Source organism: Tachypleus tridentatus, chromosome 9 (assembly GCF_004210375.1).
Source record: "Tachypleus tridentatus isolate NWPU-2018 chromosome 9, ASM421037v1, whole genome shotgun sequence".
NCBI lineage: Eukaryota > Metazoa > Arthropoda > Merostomata > Xiphosura > Limulidae > Tachypleus > Tachypleus tridentatus.
In genome coordinates this window covers 109,160,645-109,184,037 of record NC_134833.1, presented here as the reverse complement: position 1 = coordinate 109,184,037, position 23,393 = coordinate 109,160,645, and the positions used below count along the sequence as shown (strand labels likewise).

General features: G+C 32.5%; 1 protein-coding gene across 2 annotated transcripts in view; it reads right to left on the bottom strand.

Annotated features, from left to right (window-relative positions):
* LOC143226018 (neuroligin-4, X-linked-like) overlaps window positions 1-23,393 on the bottom strand; it is a 142,077-nt gene that overhangs the window by 18,397 nt on the left and 100,287 nt on the right. For both annotated transcript variants that reach the window (XM_076456387.1, XM_076456388.1), the window contains exons 3-4: window positions 21,179-21,328; window positions 20,650-20,835 (exon numbers count right to left, since the gene is read on the bottom strand). In XM_076456387.1, the coding sequence (XP_076312502.1) occupies window positions 20,650-20,835; window positions 21,179-21,328 (336 nt within the window). The remainder of the gene's footprint in view (window positions 1-20,649; window positions 20,836-21,178; window positions 21,329-23,393) is intronic.

The window sequence follows — 23,393 nt, the reverse complement described above, 5'->3', positions numbered from 1 at the left end:
AAATTCCTCAGTGAAACCTAAACAGGGGGAGTGTCGAACATCTGGCCAATGCCTATTTTGTTCATACTTTCTATTCTGTATACAATAAGCCAGATAGACTAAAATGATCAAACTTAGTTAAGCTTATAATACAATGACTAGAGGTTTATGTGAGTTGAATTACTGGAAGAAATTCATATACTTTAAAGTCTGTTTATACAACAACTGAAAATTAGGTATTCGTACCGACCAAAGACTTGTATTTTATTTACAATTTGTTCCCCATTTTGCAACTGCATAAAAAAGCAACACGATTTTGTACATTAACTCTATAAGTGGATTAAAATACAAATAAAAATCTATAAAGTTTCTGTGTATTGACACCTTGTAAACGTTACTGTCTATACAAACGTAGAAGAATCATAGATACTTTTCATGATGACGAAAAACCCACTTGAAGTAAAAATGTATTCTGAAGACGACTGGTATGAGTATTAAAACTTTAATTAAAATAAAGTACAGAACAACGTTTTGGTCTTCTTAGGTTATTCTGTACTTTATTTTAATTGAAGTTTTATAACAGTTGTATAGTTGTAAAGTTTATATAAGTCATATAATATCCTGAACACAGGATGTTGGACACGCTCCTTGTGACGATGTACAGAGGAAGTTGTGTGACGCCTCACCCTTTCCTACCTTTTTTTGTTCACACATTCTTACACTTTCATTTTCTAAAATGTTTTTCATACAAGGTAATGTGACGTTATACATCATTCATTCAATTGTGTTAACATCCTGTACGTATATCATCTTGTAGGTGCACACCGTAATATTATGATATGTACAGATAATGGTATGGTGTGCGTTCTCTTCACTTATGGTGTGTGTACACACTGTGATTGTACATGAATGATATATTTGTTATAACATACACTACTGGGTGCAGTGCCATTTGGATGATGTAGTATGAGTTGTGTACATATACTAATGGTTGATTGATAAATAAATTTATTTAATTAATTACTTCACTAATTAATTTCAGCACTAACACGTGCACTTATAACTATGATAAGTCTGTTTGTTACACAGCTGGAAACGTTCTAAAATGTTAATCAATTAGTGACATTAAGAGTTTTGTGGTTTTGTGAATGTTTTGTATATGTTGTGTTAACTTTCAAGTTGTTATATCACTCCTGATGATGTATGTGATTTGTTTATCACGTAAAGCTAAAGGCGTCTATCAACTACTTTTGGAGATTTATTATTCGGTTGTTGAAGGTGCATATAAAGTAAATAGTTGTATTGCATATACTGCGTATCCCACCCATTACTAATATAAATATTTCCGTATCTGTGATATTCGCATCTTCTTTATGCACACGACAGGAACGTAACCCCTTTTAATAGTTGTCTGTAAAAAGCGGAGTTAATGATCATGCTTAGCCAATTCAGTTCTAATCGCAGTTTGAAAGTTCAAATAAACAGTTTTCGTTATGGCTGACATGCTTTTTCTGCTCTAACCAAAGTAAAGTTTATAGGGTTACATGTGTGTTGAAACATAACAATAAAACTTGGCATAATTTTAATTACATCACCCTGAACTTGGTCACTAATAATACTAGGAATCAAGTTTCGATATCCGTGGTCAGCAAGGAACAAATAGCACATTGTGTAGCTTTGTATTTACGTGCAAAATAAACAAATAGATAAGGTGTTTTCAACTTAAATGGTCTATAATTATGATTTCAGATATGATGTTTCAACAGAAATAGTGTATTATTATGATTTCAGATAAGATGTTTCAACAGGAATAGTGTATTATTATGATTTTAGATATGTTGTTTCAACAGGAACAGTGTATTATCATGATTTTAGCTATGATATTTCAACGTGAATGGTTTATAATTATGATTTCGGTTGTTTCGAAAAAAACAATCTATTATTAAGATTTTAGATAAGATGTTTCAACATGAATGGTTTATAATTATAATTTAGGTTAAGTTGTTTCAACAGGAACAGTGTATTATTATGATTTTAGATATGATGTTTCAAAAGGAACAGTATATGCATATAAACATGTGTATGATGCGCATTCTATCGCACATTCCACTATATTGGTACCGTTTAAATTAGTTCTTTCTAAGCTTATGATTGAATACGGAAACTCGCTCAATGATAATGTTGTTTTTTGTAGTTTTATTATTATAAACTATGTTTTTTAGATATCAGCACTGATGGTGGAATTTAAGGAAATTCCGAAACGTCCATATTAAAGATGTGTTGCCGCATATAAGTGTTCTTAATATTTATTATAAAACATATTTTTTACTCGATGAATGAGTTGTTTTTTTATTTGAAACGCAGAATACCAAAATTGCTTAATTCTAAGATAGTTTGTCAGCGTAGGTATCCTAAGTGTAATTTTGGGTATATGTTGGAATTCAGAATGAAATAACATACGGATTTGAGATATAAATACATGCAAATGTTAAACAACATATATTAAGTGAATGTGATAAGCCATTAACAGAAAATGTTGTACCTTTACTTGTACTTCTGAATTAACTAAAACTTTCCGATGTCCACCTGAAATCTTGTTGAAACACGACTCATAATTCCAGGATGGCGAGTTCGAATTCCCGTCACACCAAACATGCTCGCTTTTTCAGCCGTGGGAGTGTTATAATGTGACGGTCAATCCCACATTTCATTGGTAAAAGAGTAGCCCAAGAGTTGGTGGTGGACGGTGATGATTTACTATCTGCCCTCTAGTTTTACACTGCTAAATTAGGGACGGCTAGCGCAGATAGCCCACGAGTAGCTTTGCGCGAAATTCAAAAACAAACAAACAAACCTGAAATTTCTGGTTATTTATGTGTTATAATCTAAAACAACAACTACTCATATAATCACATTTGATTGTAAGCCTTTGTTATTTTATTAAAGCATAAAACCATATAGTTATGCATAAATCATATGAAATTTCAATTTTAACCCAAGCTTTCGAAGCAGTGATATGTGCATACATACAGAGAAAATATTTCTCGTAAGAGTTATTTAGAAATGTATTCCTTACTTACGTGTTTCACGATAATTATTTAGTTTTATCCATGCTTTTGATGGCAATAGTAACTTCCTTAATATTAAAAGAGACTGAATTAATACAGTTATGTGTAATTTTCTTTCAAAATATTTTGAAGTGAGAAAAAGAAAACGCTCATTTGCAGTAGTCCACAAAATAAATATATCAATGTGATCGATGTAAAACGCGTTACGTTCATACAAAGTGCTTAAAACAAAATATTAACTCGTACTAAAATGTTATGCATTGAAAAAGAAACTCACTTCGAGTCTGTAGTACTAGTTACACGTGTTCTTGAAGTCTAGGCCCAGCATGATCAGGTGGTTATGGCACTCGACTCGTAATGTGGGTGCGTTATAATGTGACTGTGAATCACACTTTTCGTTGGTAAAAAAGTATCCCAAGAGTGGGTGGTAGGTTGTGATAATTAGTTGCCTTCCTTTGAGTCTTACACTGCTAAATAATGGACGGCTATTGCAGAGATCTTTGCGCATATTGAAAACAACCAACCTGAAGTCTAAAATAGAATCTTACAATAGGCTTCTAGAAGACAGTGGATTATGTGAGTTACAGGAGATAGTAGAATATATTTCTACTTGCAACTGTTCGTAAGACCCTAGATAAGGCACCTTATCTTAAGCTATATAGCTTAAGCTACATGAATACTACATGGATCACATGAGTACTGTAGACACAACAAAATTTCCTGACGAACTTAAAAGGGCAAAATGTTGAAAGCTAAATAAACTAAAAACCTTTCTGAAATTCAAGTCATTGATTTATATTTCATTATGTGTAAAAATCTCCAATATTTGTTTTGAAAAATATGTTAAAAGAATGAGGTTGAGAAGATATTGTATTAAACTTTCCTGTAGACCACCATGGTAACAAAATATTAGTTGAGCATTGGAGTTCTAGGTCAGGATGTTATTGTACTAATGAACTACATTAAACTATTAAAAGCTAATGTATACCTCTGAGAAAATATTTTATTTTACTGATAGAAGTCTGAAACTTAAAAAGTATTCGAATATGTGACGCCACATTGATAGGAGGTTACAATGGGCGTCTATGACACCATAGAATAAATAATACTAAGATACGTCATTATATATTGGTAATTTAAAAAAATAACAGTTTATTAAAATAAAAATAATAGGTTGTGATAATGCTAAAGTAGAATACTTGGAGGCTACTGAAGAAAAAAAAATTTACAACGGAAGGTGATCAGTATAATTTGACAGATAATTAGAAGACTATATTATAATAGTGGAGTAGTTTGTTAGATTTAAGGCAGTAATGCACCAGATTCATACTAGGAGGCAAAACTTGCAAATGCATGGGAATATGAATAGTACGAATTTATTAGAAGGCTGCATTATGTTTCTGGAGTAGCAAGGTAAAATTCTAAGCTAACGCAGCAAGATACTAGATCCATCAACAATTGTACTTAGAGAATACAGTTGTAAATACAAATATTGGTGTAATAACAAAGTAACTTATTCCTAGTCATAGAAGTATTAGATTATACTATTTTACTGTACTTACTCTGCCAGCTTTTAGAAAATTACCAGGAAAAGTAAATAGAATCTTAAATTTGAGTTGCACCTTAATGCGCAAACGGGCTAATAACCTAGGTCAGAAGCCCCTAGGTTTCGGTTGTTTTCGCCACTCATTCTTAACTACTAGCTGGAATGAAAGTAACCAACAAGTAGTACCTGTTGCCATGCATGCGGAATTTGTCTTTCTTTTTGATCCAAATAAAGAATACACTTCTCATCTTTATAATTCACAAATAACTGAAAGTACTGAAGGTATTCATTGACGTTACGTCTAAAGTGCCAGGTTCTTCGATCCACAGCCCAGTACTATAATCACTAGGTTATAATAACCTCAAAGTTACTAGGATATTGTAGTAGTATGTTAGGAAATTACATCAAGGCACTTTAAAACTATTACTGAATGCCAAGAAGTTACAGATTACGCCACGATTATTTTACTGAGAAAATGTAGTAGGTTGTTATGAAGTCTCCGTTGATTAACAGTATAAAAATTGGGATGCATGATAAACTTAGAATCAGTGGGTGAAAACCATGAGACTCTAAGAACTGCACTTTCTAATGAAGCCAAATATAGTTAATGTTGGTGTACTGGCCTGGCATGCCCAAGCGTGTGACTCGTAATCTGAGGGTCGCAGGTTCGCATCCCCGTCGCGCCAAACATGCTCGCACTTTCAGCCGTGGGGGCGTTATAATGTGATGTTCAATCCCACTATTCGTTGGTAAAATAGTAGCCCAAGAGTTGGCATTGGGTGGTGATGACTAGCTGCCTACCCTCTAGTCTTACACTGCTAAATTAGGGACGGCTAGCACAGATAGCCCTTGAGTAGCTTTGTGCAAAATTCCAAAACAAATAAACAAACAAACAAGTTGGTGTACTTGATTTGGTTTCATATGAGAAGCTCCCATAATTAAAGTGCATAAGCAATACATAGTAGATTCGTAATTAAAATTATATTTAATCTGTTTTACACGATAAGTGAGCTAATATGATTATCATTTACCGGTATAAATCGTTTCATGGTTATCAAGCTAATTTGGCCATTGAGGTCATTACGTTTCCTAATGTCCATTATGGTAATTTCCTGTTTATTTAAAACAGATTAAGAATACGACAACTATATTAGTATTTGCTAAGGCCTCCTAATTACATTCAAATTACATTTGTGAACACAAACGGTTGGTTGAAACTATCGAATTTCTTCATTGTTTCCTTGCAGATTAGACGTGAGTATAGACGAATTTCAGGAACAAAATGATAATTTGCCTTTTATAATTTAAACAGGAATTCGTTTGGTTTGAGTTACCTCAGATTTATTTATATAAAAAAATTAACCTTAATATTAAAAAAAAAGATATATGAGTCAGAGTTTGATGATAAGTGAAGAAACCACAATTTAAAGGGAAGAAGACTGATACTGCTGAATATCCTATCTAAATTCAGGTTGAAACATCTTGTCTGGAATCATAATAACACAGTCATAACAATACACTATTCCTGTTGAAACATCTTACTTAAAATCTGTCTTAAAGTCAAATATCAAATTAAAAAAAAGAATAGAATCATACTACTTACAAATTAAGCTACGTTTAGCATTTACGTCAACATTTATAATTTAAAATATTTTAAAACCAAAGACACTCTAACAGTTCCCGTGCGCTCCTGAGTCGTACATAAATACATTTGTTGAGGCTGTAAAGCTACCTGTATTGTTCATGAGAATTTCAGCAAAAACAAATGTAAGCTAACTAATCCTCTCGAGATTTTTATAAAATTTTACAATTATAATAACAGCAACCTTATACTTTTAGTAAACTTTAAAACTCTCGACTCCGGAACTACAGATTACGAACTATTTATTAAAGAAAGCTTCTCCGTATTCAATAACCAACACTAAATAACAACATAATCTACTCTCTGTTGTCATTAATGTAATCAGTTCTGGACTTTCAGATTTTTATTTGATATTTATTATTATTTTAAATATACGGTGCTTACACTTATATTTAAGCCTTCTCTATAATACTTTCCTGCAACAATGTTAATTACACTGCACAACAAAGTTTTTGTTTCTTAAACACTGTTGGGTGTTCCTTATAGATTTTTGGCTGCTGATCACGAAAATCACATCCAAATTTGCCCATCACGTGCCGTTTTATCGAAATCTTCAGTTTCACCAGGACATTGCCACAATGGAAAAATGATATCAGGGCAACAGGAATCCGTCAATGCTTGCTGACTACTGTTGGACACTGCAACGTGATGCACCGGACATTGAATACAAACGAAAGTTAGGAGCAAAACACTTTTAATTATGTTGAACTTAATAGCGTATTAGAAACACAAACGCAATTAAATACATTATTGCCAGTAAACAGTTAACTGTCTATTTCTCAGAGTTCCTACATGATGAAGCAAAACCAAAACTATATTTGTGCATACCCACCAGATACCTGACATAATCACCAAAACTTTTCAAAAATTGTTGTGCACTGTTATTAGACATGTTTATGCAGCACATTCTGCCGTACATTTAATTATATTGTTACCGTTTAAATTAGTTTTTTCTAAGTTTGTGATTCAATATGAAAATCAATGATAATGTGTTTATTGTAGTTTGAATAATATGAACTATTTTTTTATATTAATACTGATGATGGAATTTAAGGAATTTCTGAAAGGTCCATGTTAAAGGTGTTTTTTGGTATTACGTGTTTTTAATATTCATTATACGAAATTTTAAATTCTACACATCATTTTTAAAACACGCATTAACTGGACTTACGGATTTCTCCTTCCAATCTTCAGTTAATTTGTTTATAAATTTCAAAATATTGTTTTCGAATAACAGGTAAGTAAACACTATTTTATTAACAATAAACTTTATTTCTGGATAAACGTAAAGGTCGAATATTTTTCAAAAAAATTATAATTTTTCGTGGAAACGTATTTTTAATCAAAAGCATTTTAATCTTATTAAATTATTTTATCAAAATAATAAAGGTGCTGTTTATCTTGTGTGGTTTTTATACTAAAGTTTTAATCTTAAACATCTCAGGAATAAAGCTTTCGTAATTAAAATATACTCCTGTAAAACGTTTTTATATGAAAAAAATTTTACACTTAAAAATTCCGTTTTTATTTTCATCAAGTACTTCCAGAAAAATGTCTTATATTATTTTGAATATTCTAATGTTTTTAATGTTTTCAACTTAGATAATTTAAATATTTAAATGTGTCATTTACATATCTTTTACTATATACATGTTTACATTATTCTGTAAATTATTGCTTAATGATTTAATACGTTATAAAAGAAATCCTGCCAATTAATGACACGAAATTCCAGTATTAAAAGTAATCTGTCGTTCGGGCATCTTGCCTTCTGTACCTCAGATAACCCACATAAAATACCTGCACGTGATCCTGTCAATCTCAGAATTCTGTACTCTTTATCATTTATTAATCCATTTTTTCCTTATACCTAACATAATATTCTTCATAACTTAGTTTCTTATGTCTGTAATTCTGAAAGATGACTTACGGTTAAGACAGAAAGTGTTCGTACGCCTGCGTCCCGAGTAGCTTTTTTATCATAATGTACAAAGTATCACGATTAGGCTAATAGACGTAATCTATTTTATAAATATTATACTAACACACATCTGCATAAATTCTAATGTAAATTAAACGATAAATAAACTGTTCATAAACAAATAACCAAAAATTGGAGAAGCAGAAACTGTTCGTACATTTCAGAACGTGTAAAAAACTAATATTCCCGTAAACATTTTGTTTAGTTTGACGAATAAACTACATTATACCATTCCAGAACTAGACACTGGGCTCATAATTATTGGATTTAGCCAAGAAAAAATGTACTTCCGGCAATTAAGCGCCGTCTCCGTCATTATCTACTTGGTCATCATGGCGAACAGAAAACAACTGTCCAGTGATTTAAAAAAAAACAAATTATTGTAAAATACAAGTCTCGTGTGTCTCTTTCCGGTATTGCTACACAACTTAATGTACCAAAATCTACTGTTCAAAGCATAATTGCCGTGTTTAAGCTTACAGGATCAACTCCAAACCTCCCTCGTTCCGGACGTCCCACCAAAATTCCAGAGAGAACCAAGAGGAAGGTTCTCAGAAAGGTTAGTAGGAACCCTCGTTTAACACGTAATGACATACAGAAACTGGTAAGGGAAACTGGGGTTGAAGAAAGCACCTCTACAGTTACGAACATGTTACTCTCTTCTGGGCTCAAAGCATGCTGTCCTCGTAGATCTCCATATTTAAAGCCTGTTCATTTAGAACCACGATTGAGGTATGCAAGAAAGCATGTAGATAAACCCTGTCCCTATTGGAAGAGTATTCTTTGGTCAGACGAGACTGAAATCGAGCTTTTCGGCCACAGTGATGTTCGTTATATTTTCCATAAGAAGAGGGAACAAAATCTTCCAAAGAACACCGTCCTTACAGTTAAACGTAGAGGTGTCTCCATCATGCTATGGGGTTCCTTCAGCTCTTCTGGTGCAGGCAGACTTCACCGCGTCAACAGAATCATGAAAAAAGAAGAGTACGTTGATATATTAGACACTTGTATCAAGAATGATGCTCGGAACTTGCGGCTTGGGTGTCGTTGGATCTTCCAGCACGATAATGACCCTAAGCAAATATCGAAATTTGTGCAATCCTGGTTTTAGAGGAACAATACAAGTGTTCTGGAGTGGCCATCACAGTCACCCAATCTCAACCCAATTGAAAATGTTTGGCATGAGTTGAAGACCAGGGTTCATCAGCGTCATCCGAAAAAACTTGCAAAAGGTGGAGGCCTTCTGTAAATAGGAATAGAAGAAAATACTAGTCGAGTACTGTCAAACGATCATGGAGGGCTATGAGGAGAGATTGCGCCAAGTAATTCACCTGAAAGGCTACACAACTGACCATTACAGTAGACGCATGAACACTTTCTGCTCCACCTATGATTGGTTATTTGTTTATAAACAGTTTATTTGTCGTTCAATTTACATAAACATTTATGTAGATGTGTATTAGTATAATATTTATAATATAATATAATTTTATTACTCTAATCGTGATACTTTTTAAGTTATAAGGAAAAATTTACTTATGACGCAGGGGTATGAACACTTTCTGTCGTAACTGTATAACAATACGTTTACTTCTACAAATGTCTTACCTTTATTGAATAAGTCCACTTGATGAATAGAATTTAACATTTAACAAGTTAAGCCTACTACTGTTGCATGAATGGGTATAAGGGTTAGGAAATTGTGAATTCTTCAGCAAATGTATGTGCATTTTTCAGAATGTATACTCTACATTAAATTATCTGCAAAGAAAATATCCCCAAGGGGTAAGGCAAAGATAGTGTATCACTCTTTTGTATTATTTCTTACACTTTGTATTTGCTTCTCGCGCTGCCATATAGTAAAATTTAGATACAAAAGAAAATAAACATGATTTTTGTTTAATCAAAAATATATGATTTTAGACAGACGGAGTCGTTTGGGGATGTAGAGTAGCACTAGCTTTGAATAATTTGTTGTTATGTTATTATGAAAATCGCTGGATGGATGGTTGTTATAAAGAATTTAAACCCATATATTACGAAATATTTGTCGATGACACTTTTTTCATTCAACGGAAGTAACATTTATCAATATTTTATATTATTTAGTTTACAAACACGAAACGTACAACTTACAGTAGAAAATGAAAAAAAATCATATAAAATATCATTTATATACCTTTTATACCTTTTGATTAAGAATAAAAACCGAATTTGTTCATGGAAAGATATCATAGACAAACTTTTAAAATTTTATACTTAAATTATGATAGCTTTATTTTGAGTTATATAAGATTAATTTAATAAGGATTTTGATTCATAAAGCACACAAGATAAATAGTAGTTATTTCAGTTTAGTAAATGAATTTAATAACATTGAAACGTTCTTGTTAAAAATGAGTTTCTACCTAAACTTATAGATAAAGCATTAAGGACTATTTGACGAAACATATGTGTTCCTTAGAGGTAAAGATTGCAGTTAAGAAACTGAAAGTGTTTATTTGTTTAATTTAGGTAAGAACTCAATCTGTTTAAATTAAAGATCAAGCAAAGACAACTTAATCAAATACTTGAAAGGTCGTATATATAAGATCAGTTAATGTATATATTAAAATCGCTACATAGTGTCATACATTTCTTTAATGTGCAGTATATATATGTATACCAATTTGCTACATTAACTCAAAAAGAGCCGAAATTAAATCGAATTAAACAAAATTGCTGCATCAACTGAAAAGATCCCAGGGTATCCGCTACAATGTGGGATTATAAAATGTATCCTGGGTTTTGGAGCTGATTAGGGTAGAAGGACTAATATAGCAGTGGGGATACACCGTATATCAAGTCCTAACCTCCATTTGACAGTCTCACGTAAGGAATAAAGAATAGTAGTAGATATAGAAATAGAAAAAGAAATTAAAATAGAATTAGGAGAGCGAGATGTGGGTGCTCAAGCTCACAACGTCCTACATCTATATCACCTTTCACTGCCTGCAGACAGCTGTGAGAAGGTGAATGCTCTCCCAAATAAAGAATTAATTGAAATAAAAGAGAATAATATAAAAATAAGATACTACCATTTGGGAGTAAGTAAGATGAAACTTACCTCTTGATGTTAGCATAACAGCCTTCAAGATGGTGGAAATGCACTAATTAACAGCACAGCAAACGAACTATACTAGCATATTTCCTTGGTAAAGGAGAAGCCCAAAAGTTGGCGATGGGTGGTGATGACTAGCTTCCTTCCCTCTAGTCTTACACTACTAAATTAGGGAGGGCTAATGCAGATAGCTTTCGTGTAGCTTTGTGCGCAATTAAAAAGAAACAAACCATTTTTATTGCACTGCCCCATACACAGTGCCAGTGCACTCTTCGAAATATATATGATGTTTATGTACTTTCCCCTAGCACCTTATACATGTTGTTATAGAAAATTTATGTTTGTATAAGGACGTGGCGCCATTTATAAATGTCATTAATGTTAACTTATGTCAAAGACAGTAAATGCTTAATAAAAACAATAATAGAACCACCGTTAACATGTCTATCGTTCTAAGCTATCATCACACGAAGTTTGGTTGAGATTGGACCAACAACCTAGGTGTAGTTAGGTAATGGATAAATTGTTGTTGTGCTTTATATATATAGGTTATTATTACAAAGCTATTCATAATGGTCTATGATTTGTTACAGCTTCTATAAGTGGTTTAGCAATAAGTATGCAAACTTACGATGTTAAAGATCTAGTTACGATACCCATGGGGGCCAAAAGTATGTGGACACTCGACCATCACACCCATATGTGCTTGTTGAGCATCTTATTCCAAACCCTTGGACATTAATATGGAATTGATTTCCTCTATGTTGCTTTAGCAGCCTCCACTCTTCTGGGAAGACGTTTCGCTTGATTCTGGAATATGGCTGCGGGAATTTCCTCCTATTCAACCACAAGAGCATTAGTGAGGTCGGGCATTGATGTTGGGCGAAAGGACCTGGCTCGTAATCAGCATTCCAATTCATCCCAAAGGTGTTAGATGGGGTTGAGGTCAGGACTCTGTGCAGGCCAGTCAAGTTCTTCCCCACCAACCTCGTAAAAACAATATCGTTATTGACCTCACTTTGAGCACGGATGCATTGTCATGCTGAAACAAAAAAGAGCCTTCCTCAATTTGTTGCCACAAAGTTGGAAGCACACAATTCTCTACAATATTATTGTATGCTGTAGCATTAAGATTTCCCTTCACTGGAAATAAAGAGCCTAGCCCAATCCATGAAAATCAGCCCCATACCATTATAAGTATTCAGGCAGGTAGCATTCTTCTGGCATCGCCAAACCCAGACTGGCAGATAGTGAAGCGTGATTCTTAACTTTAGAGAATGCGTTTCCACTGCTCCAGAGTCCAATAGCGGTGTGCTTTACATCACTTTAGCTGACGCTTGGCATTGCAGATGGTGATCTTAGGCTTGTGTGCAGCTGTTTGATTATGGAAACCCATTTCATGAAGCTCCCGACGAACACTTCTTGTGTTGACGTTGCTTCCAGAGACAGTTTGGAACTCGGTAGTGAGAGTTGCAACTGTGGACAGACGATTTTTTACGCGTTTCAGCACATGGAGGCCCCGTTCTGTGAGCTTGTGCAGCCTATCGCTTCGTGGCTGAGGTATTGTTGCTCCTAAAGGTTATCACTTCACAATAACAGCACTTACGGTTGACTGGGGCACTCCACAAGGACAGAAATTTGACGAACTTTCTTGTTGTAAAGGTGGCATTCTCTGACAGTGCCACTTTGAAAGTCGCTGAGCTCTTCAGTACGACCCATTCTACTGGCAATGTTTGTCTATGGTGATTGCATGGCTGTATGCTTGATTTTATGTACTTGCTAGGAATGGGTGTGGCTGAAATAGCCGAACCCACTAAATAAAAGAGGTGTTCACATAAGTTTGGCCATGTAACGTTGCTCATTGAGTACTTAACAACAATCAAAGAACCAACTAACTCTCTATAGTATTTTAACAACTATTCAATTTTCACGATAAACCGTATTTCAAATTGAATATTGTTTCCTTGTCCCCACTAATCACTGTTTTATCTAATTAAAGTACAATTAAACATCGACTTAAAAATATTAATATGCTTATTTTTTAAAAACAACAATCATTTTCAGTGTAATTAAGTATGGATGTATACAGGAATATATATATGTTTATAATACATTGTTAGAAAACAAAATTTAATTTCAAAATGGAATTTTGGAAGATGAAGTTTGGCTTGTTTTAGGGAAATAAACGGTCATCAATTCTGTGCTAAGGTTCTTGAACAAAGTTAAGGCTTAAAATATAATAACTAATGAAAACAAAGTTATTTTATTATAACATTAAATTAAATGACTATAATAATTTTAAACTATTCATGGTTAATTAATTATATAGGCAAAGGTCAATGTAGTGTATTAACATATGCTTGTTAGCTAATTTAATCTAGTAGTTGGTATGCAAATGATATTCACCAAGAAAATAAAAAAGCATCATCATCATTTAGTTAGTAAATTAGTCAAAATTACTAATTATGTCAAAGCAGGGAATATTTCTAGCCTATCTTTTGAGAGTGTAGAGTTGTTATAGAATTACTTGATTCTATTAGTAAGTTGGAACAATGTTTACCAAATGACCTTTTATTATAATGAGTAAAAGATAAAGCATTTTAGTTATCATAGATTAGATCATACATTTAATACAGATAGGAACCACTCCAAAGGTTGACTACATAAAAATATCTTGACATAAAGATAAGTGAGGTACTCGAACCATCGGACAAATGCTCTTTTGCTAGTACAGGGAAATTCAAAGGTGTATTTATAGTTGTATTAATTAGAAGACTAAAAATATAATTATTTTAAATATTTCACTAGTTATGTCTCATTTGAAATACTTTGAACAGTTTTGGTTTTCTTACCAAAAAAAAAATAATTGAAAATTTAGATAGGATCCAGAGGAGAGCTTTAGAATGATTTTGGGAGGTTGGAAAGATTATCTTATAAGGATAATTTAGGATAATAAGGATAAATTACTCTCTCTTATGAAATAAGGTTAAGAGTTACTCTTATTGACGTTTTAAAGATTATTCGTAGACTCGATAGGATAAAGATCTTTGCTTTCTTTTTTTACATTCTGAAAACAATAGAATGAGAACACAAAAATTCAAGATTTCAAAAAGACAAACTAGATTTCATTTAATACAGTTTTATTTTTCTAACACGACAATTAACTTGTGGAATGAGTTGCCTTCGGTAGCAGTTGAAGGCAGAACCAGAACGTTTCAGGAGTTCTAGAGTGAAATCGATGATTATTTGAAAAATAAATGGCGTCTGTTAAAGCTTGTACTTTTCACAAGAGTGTGCAAGAACAGTTATGAAGGAACAAATAGTACCTTGTTTTTTGTATTTTATGCTATTATAATTCAGTTTCTACTGAATAAAATTGGATATTCTTTTATAGATTGTTTAGGCAAAGTATTTTATGATGAGTACACTGTAATGTATTGTATTGCTATTTTCTCCTTCATTTTCCTGTATTCATTTCTGATGATGTTATACAGTATTTCTGCCAAAATTATACACAGTAAGAATCAATTGTGTAATCGTACTATTGATACACGTGGTTTTGTAATAGTTTAAAAGTGAATGTGCCAGTTTTTAATGTTAAAAACCAAAAATAAAATGATGAAGAACGTAGTTTTGTGAAATAACTGATGCAAGCAATTGACCAAATAGTATGCAATTTTATTGTGATTATGGTATAACACGAAAAATATTTGCAAGTGACTATTAAGTACATTAACTTTAGTAGATGACTTATGTAAAATAAAACAACATATGAAAAAATATACAGTTATATAGTTATGTTTCCTATTATATCTTGCTTAAAGCACTACTAAATACATTTATATAAACTTGAGTTCGGTGATGAAACTGGGGCCAGTTTAACACCGTGATAATACCTAATGAAATCCAGTTAAACTGTTTGAATCTAGCCAACTTAGTGGAAATAATAAAATTCAATCTATAGACCTAACCAGAATAACTTGTATTTTTTGGTGATGTATGATCTAAATATAGTAACGTATCTGGATTACAGTCAATTTTATGATGATAACGAAACTACATTTAGTGATTTAAGTAGAATCTATCTGATCGGGGATGACAATAAAATCGAATCGATTGATCTCAGGAAAATAAGTACTGTTGATCTTTAGAGCTAAATTAACTGATTTAAATGGAATCAAATCGATCTTTACGTGATAACAGAACAGCATTCAATACTGTAATAAGTAGAATCTATTCGATCTGTACAAATGTGTCATATCTGAAACACAGTAGATGTAGTCGTGATGTAAAAATTAATTCAAATGATATTTTAAGGTACATTGAACTCTGTGACAGAAACCAAGCGAAATCCGAATGGCGAATAGTCAAGTTTTAGGAGCATACATAACGCAATAATCAAAATAAAATCAGTTCGATCCGATGGTTATAACAAAGTTAAATTGATGATTCTGACCAGAATACAGTCAACTTCGTGATGATATGAAAGCTAAACCTATTTGTCTACATAAAATCCAATCTATTTTTTGAAAAAAAAAAACCAAATAAACTCTTGAGATATTCATGAGAACCAGTCATTTTTATTGTGACTACAAAATGAAATCGAGGAATGGTTCTAGCTTATCCTGCCGCTACTGTAACAATCAATACTCATGCCACTCTGACGGATTAATTGACTTTGTAAAGAAAGTGCTACCCATTATTACGTCACACTATAATGAAACAATTCCTTATATGATACTGGAAAAACTTTTTATTGTGCAATGTGCAACCCAAACTTCGCGAAATTTTTATCCTATTTCCATGTAGATTTGCAATAGGGGTCACTATTTTCACGTTTCGTCTCCGTTTCACGTCACGGAGAATATTTTTTCATGATATGACGTCATTAATACGTCACACGCGGATCTAATGCACCGGCGCCACGGATAATTAAAAATAATGTTTGTACTTACAAAATAGCAGAATTGAACTTCCAAAAACAACTTTCAGGCTAAATAGGTAAATCTAGAAACATCATTGCGGTTGCTTGAAACTCGCCGTGACAAAGAACGTGAAGGTTTTTAACCCAAAACAAATGTTATTTACTTTTATTAACGTGAGTAGAAACATGTGAATCTCCTTGTCTATATAATGTCATTTCCACATTCGAATATTTTAGTGACACAACCTGAAAGTGTGTTTGTGTGTTTTCTTGTAGCAAAGCTACAACAGGCTATCTGCTGAGCCCACCAAGGGGAATCGAACCCCTGCTTTTAGCGTTGTAAATCCGTAGACATACCACTGTACTAGAGGGGGCTAGTACTTGAAGGTAAATGTTAAGGAAGCAAACACACTGTATGAATAACACGTCTCCCTTCCCTTCTTGTATTGATAAAGATATATTGTAATACTAACATTCATGATGACAATGTAATCAATGATCGTACTTTCATTTCAATAAAAATATTAGTAGAATAAAGCTAAATTTGTATTACTATTTCAAAATATCAATTAATATTCCTTTTTATATGTAAATTTAGAAATTTTGCATCTAATCTTAACTCTATATTATTAACAAAGATAAAACTACTTATCTGTTTCGCTATTCATAAAATACACTTTACGTCGCTTTCCTATTCATAAATTTGTTGTTTCCTAAAAAGCGTACTGTGTCTGGGATAACTAATAAAACATATATATTTTGTATACATTCTTTCTGTTTGAACGAACAATTTCATAATTTCGAATATGATTTGAAATAAATAATAAGGTATATATATGTATCATTAGCTTTTATATATCCTTGGTTACAAAATGTCAATATTTTCACCAGTTCTTTTGAAAGTATTCCAAATCTTAATAAAGTACTTTTTTTCTTACTTTATATAGATATTTAGCTGAATTCAAAGCAGACCCTTATGTACTGTTTGTCTTATTTAATATCAAATTTTAGTTGAATCTAAATCAGACTCTTTACTAAAATAAAGAAACTAATATCGATTTATGTAAGCGCTATACAGATGCCAGCAATAAGGGGAAATAAGAAACAAATGAGAGTGTTTTTCTAATAGTGAAGCTGTTGTTGAAGAATTGTTGACTTAATTTGAGCCAACTCATAAACACGTTGCTTACTGTACTATTCTAATAAGAAAACACGTTTTGAAACAATTTTCCTACCCCAGGTAAGAACACATGCTGCAATGATTTCTAATGGAATTACTTGTTTATGTTTTATGTTAGTTAATTTTACCTTTTGGAGATTAATTTGCGTATTGTAATCTTTGATAGGTCATTTATTATTGCCATTTTACACACATGTATGTATTAGGATATTTCAAAAATAGCTTATTTTATGGATGAATTGACAACCCGATATTTGAGAGGATACTGATACTTTTTAATATATTTATTTGCTTTAAGCGTTTTGGGCTTATTAAATATAAACTCATTATATGTTATATGGATTAGTTTGTTTGCTATATAATTAAGCGCAAAGCTACACAATGGGCTATTTTTGTTGTACCCACGGTGGGTATTGAAATCATATTTCTGGCGCTATAGGTTCGTAGACTTATTGCAATGTCACTGGGGAGTATATTATGGAAGTATTCCAGAGTAAAATTAGAGTTACTCATTATGAATATATCGTAAGATTAAATAATTTACTTTTATTTAATTACCTATTAACGACTGTGAATTATTTCTTTACTGTAATAATTACTCTGTCATTTATTTATTACATAACATTAATTTAATGAGGGATAAATAACGCCACCTATCACGCTAATAACTGTAGTTTAAACTAAACTTATCCAAGTTACAGAAATTTATAATCATTAAAGCAGCTACACCATACGACTCTGTCATTATAAATGATATCACAAAGATAAGTACAGGTTACTGTTCAGACTAGAAGTGAGTTTAAATTATTAAATGAAACGCTTATAGCACAAAACGGGTCAAGAGGGATATGCTGTTCCCAATAATTCTTACTGTAAAAAAATATTTACAAGAAATAAGAGAAAACAAAACATTCCTAGTAGTACAGTTAAGACCGGTAAACTGTATAGTTTTGATATAACATCAAAAGTCACAATTCACCTGACGTTTAGAAAATATGCTTTTCAAAATTCAAAACTCCTACACTTAGTTCTAGATAAACACTAGTATTTGTTTGTTTTGTTTTTGAATTTCGCACAAAGCTACTCGAGGGCTATCTGTGCTAGCCGTCCCTAATTTAGTAGTGTAAGACTAGAGGAAAGGCAGCTAGTCATCACGACCCACCGCCAACTCTTGGGCTACTCTTTTACCAACGAATAGTGGGATAACGCCCCCATGGCTGAAAGGGTGAGCATGTTTGGCGCGACGGGGATGTGAACCCGCGACCCTCAGATTACGAGTCGCAGGCCTTAACACGCTTGGCCATGTCGGGCCTAAACACTAGTATATAGAGTATTATTCGATATTACTTTAACATATTATTTTCCACAAAATGTGTAAGTGTTATCGAAACCACCTTTTATTCAAAAAAGAATGTTCGGTTTACTTAAAATATGCAAGAAATACACACCAGTTCGGACCTAATACACACATAGAAACATATATGTACATGAAATTTGCGGCTGAAAAACTGACAAAAACCAATGACTTGTAGATACAAGAAAACTCTAATCGTAAAATATTACTAGCGCTTCTGTCGTTAAAACATTTCTACCAAAGGAACAAAATTAACAAAAAAAGGAGAGTTTATTGCTTCCTATCGCGCAAGAAGCAAGAAAACTACAGCAATTTGCGAATAGCAGTAACAAAGAGCTGTCTCGTTTCTTTCTCTTTCTCCACGCCACTGAATGGTAAATATGATTATCAACGTTTGTATGGGAACAAATGTAAAGTTATTACAGTAAAATAAAGTACACTCAGAGTAAGTTTTTTTCCTTGCACTCAGTTTTATCGACGTATTTTAGTATAAAGAAACATATATATTTCAGGTTTGGTTTGTTTTGAATTTCGCGCAAACCTACACGAAGGCTATCTGCTCTAGCCGTTCCTAATTTAGCAGTGTAAGACTAGAGGGAAGGCAGCTAGTTATGACTGCCCAACGCCAACACTTGGGCTACTCTTTTACAAACGAACAGTGGGATTGACCGTCACACTATAACAATTTAACCATGCCGGACCGGATATTTCAGGAACTTTGAATAAGGGTGTATTCATGTCATAGCTGTAGACTGGATGCCTTTACAATGCAATATAGTACAAACGTATTTGTTTTGGAAGTTTTCTTTGCATATGGATAACAAAACGCGAATAATACATTTACATGACACCATTTTTTAATAAATTACAATTGTTATAGGGTTTTAGTAAAAGATAGAAGACTTTTTTATATTTTATGGATCTAAAGCGCTTTACTATATCAAAATATTCAATTTATATTATTTAATTTTATACTCTCTATGCGATACACCAAGCATGTAGTTTTAAATACGAGCAAAATTTTCAATCAAATCTATATTTACTGTTTTAAATACTTTATAATTAATGCATTGAGAAATTTGTTATTCAATGAGAAATTGCTGAGAATTGTGGCATATTAATAGGCAAGTTTCAAGATACATAAAATATTAAAAATTACGAACAAGAGTTTTTATTAAGATGTTTATTGTGAAACAATGGTTTCGGCAAATGTGTGGAGAGGTGAAGTTAAGATGGCCTTAATAGTTCTGCCATAAATACAAATACAATTTAAGCTTTTTTGTTTATATATTGTGCTAACCTGATAACAGTAACATACATGTAACTTCCAAGAAGATCACATCTGCAGTGATAAATAAAATGTACTTCATCCTTTGGACACTGTACGTGTAAGAACAACTTTAAAATTATTAACAGTGCTTACTAGGAACTTTAAAAAAAACAATGGCTCGACAATAAATCAAAGAAAAGAAGTTTCACAAAGTAGTAAGATCCGGATATAGACATCATTCTCATAATACAAAGAAATCCAGAATTCAATCTCCGGATGAGTTTGTTCCTTCCTTGTACAACATACTATTTACACTCTCTAATAACTACAAGAAACTAGGTCCGAGGTTTACAAACCACACACTGTGTAGAACGGAATATAAATCAAAGCTTGAATTTCGCCAACTGTCCACTAAACGAAACGCCATTGAAATGTTTAACTTCGCTTATTGGCAGACAAAATTTTAATGACTATCGGCATTAGTAACATCAACAAAACGAAAACAGTATAACAGTAATACGCAGCATGATTTTCGAAAATAACTAAACTTAACTCCTATCAAGAAAATGTGGCCAAGGAAAAAATTAAATAGAATTACTTATTACCTTTAGCCATTGGTGACACCATTAACAAATTTACGAATGCTGCACCATGTCCGTGCCCCATGATTGTAACATTATTAATATCTCCACCAAATTCCATGATGTTTTCTTGTATCCAATGGAGAGCTGCAACTTGATCCATGAGACCGTAGTTGCCACGAGAAGCTCCTTCAAGTGCTGGTAAAAATCCTAATAAAAATATAGTAATTCAGTGGAATATATTTTACTCTCTCAAAGTTTACATCACGTGGATTTGTTCTTTGGAAATAAAAAGGTAATTTCAGTTTAGCTACAATTCACTATGTCTTCAGCAGAGTTACTGCACTTTGAAAAAACAGTAGTGTATATGCCAGTTTTCATTGTCATGAAATTTATTTTAAGCATTGTAACGTTAGCTCAAAGTTAAACATCAAAGCACTAGTTCAAAGTCCATTGCTAGATACCTTGCAGCGTTTTCTATGATGTGAGCCTTAAGAAAGAATACGTAACAATCTTAACATTTCGTTTTATATTATTTTATTTGTTAACTCACCTAAAACTCCAAGACGAAAGTTCAACGTTATGACGATTACATTTGCCATACTTGCAATGACACTACCATCATACGGATTCCCAGAATTCCATTCATAAGATTCCCCTTGAATGAAAACAATCACTGGAACCTTCACGTTTTGGTGAAGAACTGAAAAGAAGGAAATTTCAATTTAGGCTCAACATATTTTTTAGTTTTCAATTCTTAAACGATAATACACATTCAACATCTGATCGAATGAAATAGAGGTAAATATTATGCATTTCTGTATTTTATTTTATTTTATGCACTTAAAATACAGAAAGTTTTTTTATAAAAGCATTGTTTAAAGTAGACTATAAACTTTTCTCAGTCAATATATTACGACTACTTAACGAAAACATAAGATGTCATTAAAAATAGAGTTCGTAAGATATTTTTCTTCAGTCTTAATTAAAAGGTTTATCCTATTCATATAAATGATATCAATTTCAAGTAAATACTCATATGATATTCATGATCTCAGGAAAACACGTCTTAGAGATCAATTTAACACAAAGATACAGTACCTTATGTTACTTTTTGATGGCAAAAAGCTTTTTAAAAGTTTGAACATTAGATCAAAGTAAAACATTTAAACATCAGATCAATGCCCACTAGCAGATATTTTGTAATGCTTTCCATGATACAAAACATAAGGAACAATAAGAAACATTGTGTTAAAATAACGTTTCATATTATTTTATTTTTAACTCATGTGAAATTCTAAAGCGAAAGTTCACATTTATGGCGTGTACTTTTGCCGTACATGCACTATCACTATCATCATACGGATTATAAGATTTCGTACTCGCATAAGGCAGTAATCTAGAAAATCTAATATAATGTGTTTGAAAATGGCATCTGTTCAAACAAATTCCGGACTAATGTACCATGAGAAGTTTAATGAAAAGATATTTATCCAATAGTTTTATACTTGTTGCAAATTTAGTGTACAAAAAATATATGGGGTTTATGTACAGCAAACATAGGAGTGTAAAATATGAAACACAAATTGCTGGGTTCTAAGAAACAATTTATATTGTAGGAATATTTAAAGCAATCGATTCCACATGCTTTGAGTAAACTTGTAACTTTGCTGATAAAATATAACAGGATCGATTATAAGAGGCCAGACATATTTTCAAAACTGGAATAAAACTAACTATCTCAACAAAAGAAAAAAAACAGAAGTGTAATATATTGTAGAATCCTAATAATTATATTTAGTGTTCATTGTTACCTTTATCTCCTATACAATCCTGGAACCTTTACACAGTGTTCATTGTTACCTCTATCTGTTGTACAATCTTAGAATCTTTACAGAGTGTTTATTGTTATCTTTATCTATTGCACAATCCTAGAATTTTTACACGGTGTTTATTGTTATCTTTATCTGTTGTACAATCTTGGAACCTTTAGAGAGTGTTTATTTTACCTTTATCTGTAATACAATTCTAGAACCTTTGCACGGTATTCATTGTTATCTTTATCTGTTATACAATTCTAGAACCTGTTTTGGTTGTTTGTTTTTGGAATTTCGCACAAAGCTACTCGAGGGCTATCTGTGCTAGCCGTCCCTAATTTAGCAGTGTAAAACTAGAGGGAAGGCAGCTAGTCATCACCACCCACCGCCAACTCTTGGGCTACTCTTTTGCCAACGAATAGTGGGATTGACCGTCACATTATACACCCCCACGGCTGGGAGGGCGAGCATGTTTAGCGCGACGCGGGCGCGAACCCGTGACCTTCGGATTACGAGTCGCACGCCTTATGCGCTTAGCCATGCCAGGCCTATTCTAGAACCTTTACACAGTGTTTATTTCAATCTTCATTTGTCATAAAGTATTTTAATTGTACTTAACTTTAGTATTTCTTTAAGTCCCAGGAAATTCGTTAGTTTTAAACGTAGTACATCTTTCATTATTCAGACAAGAATTTGATTATCTTTTGCGTAAACTGAAATATTTTAATATGAATACTAATATTTATGAGATGTTTAGAAAGATTAACAAACAATATTTAAATAAAAGCAGTAACGTATTAATAACATCAAAGTAGTTTCATTTATGATGTCATAAAATTGAAGTCCTTCAAGAATAAAGATCAAACGTGTCGGACTGTGAATCGAAAGGTACAAGGTTCGTGTCTACAATACACTTTTAAACAGTTTGTTGAACTTTCAGCTGTGGGTGGC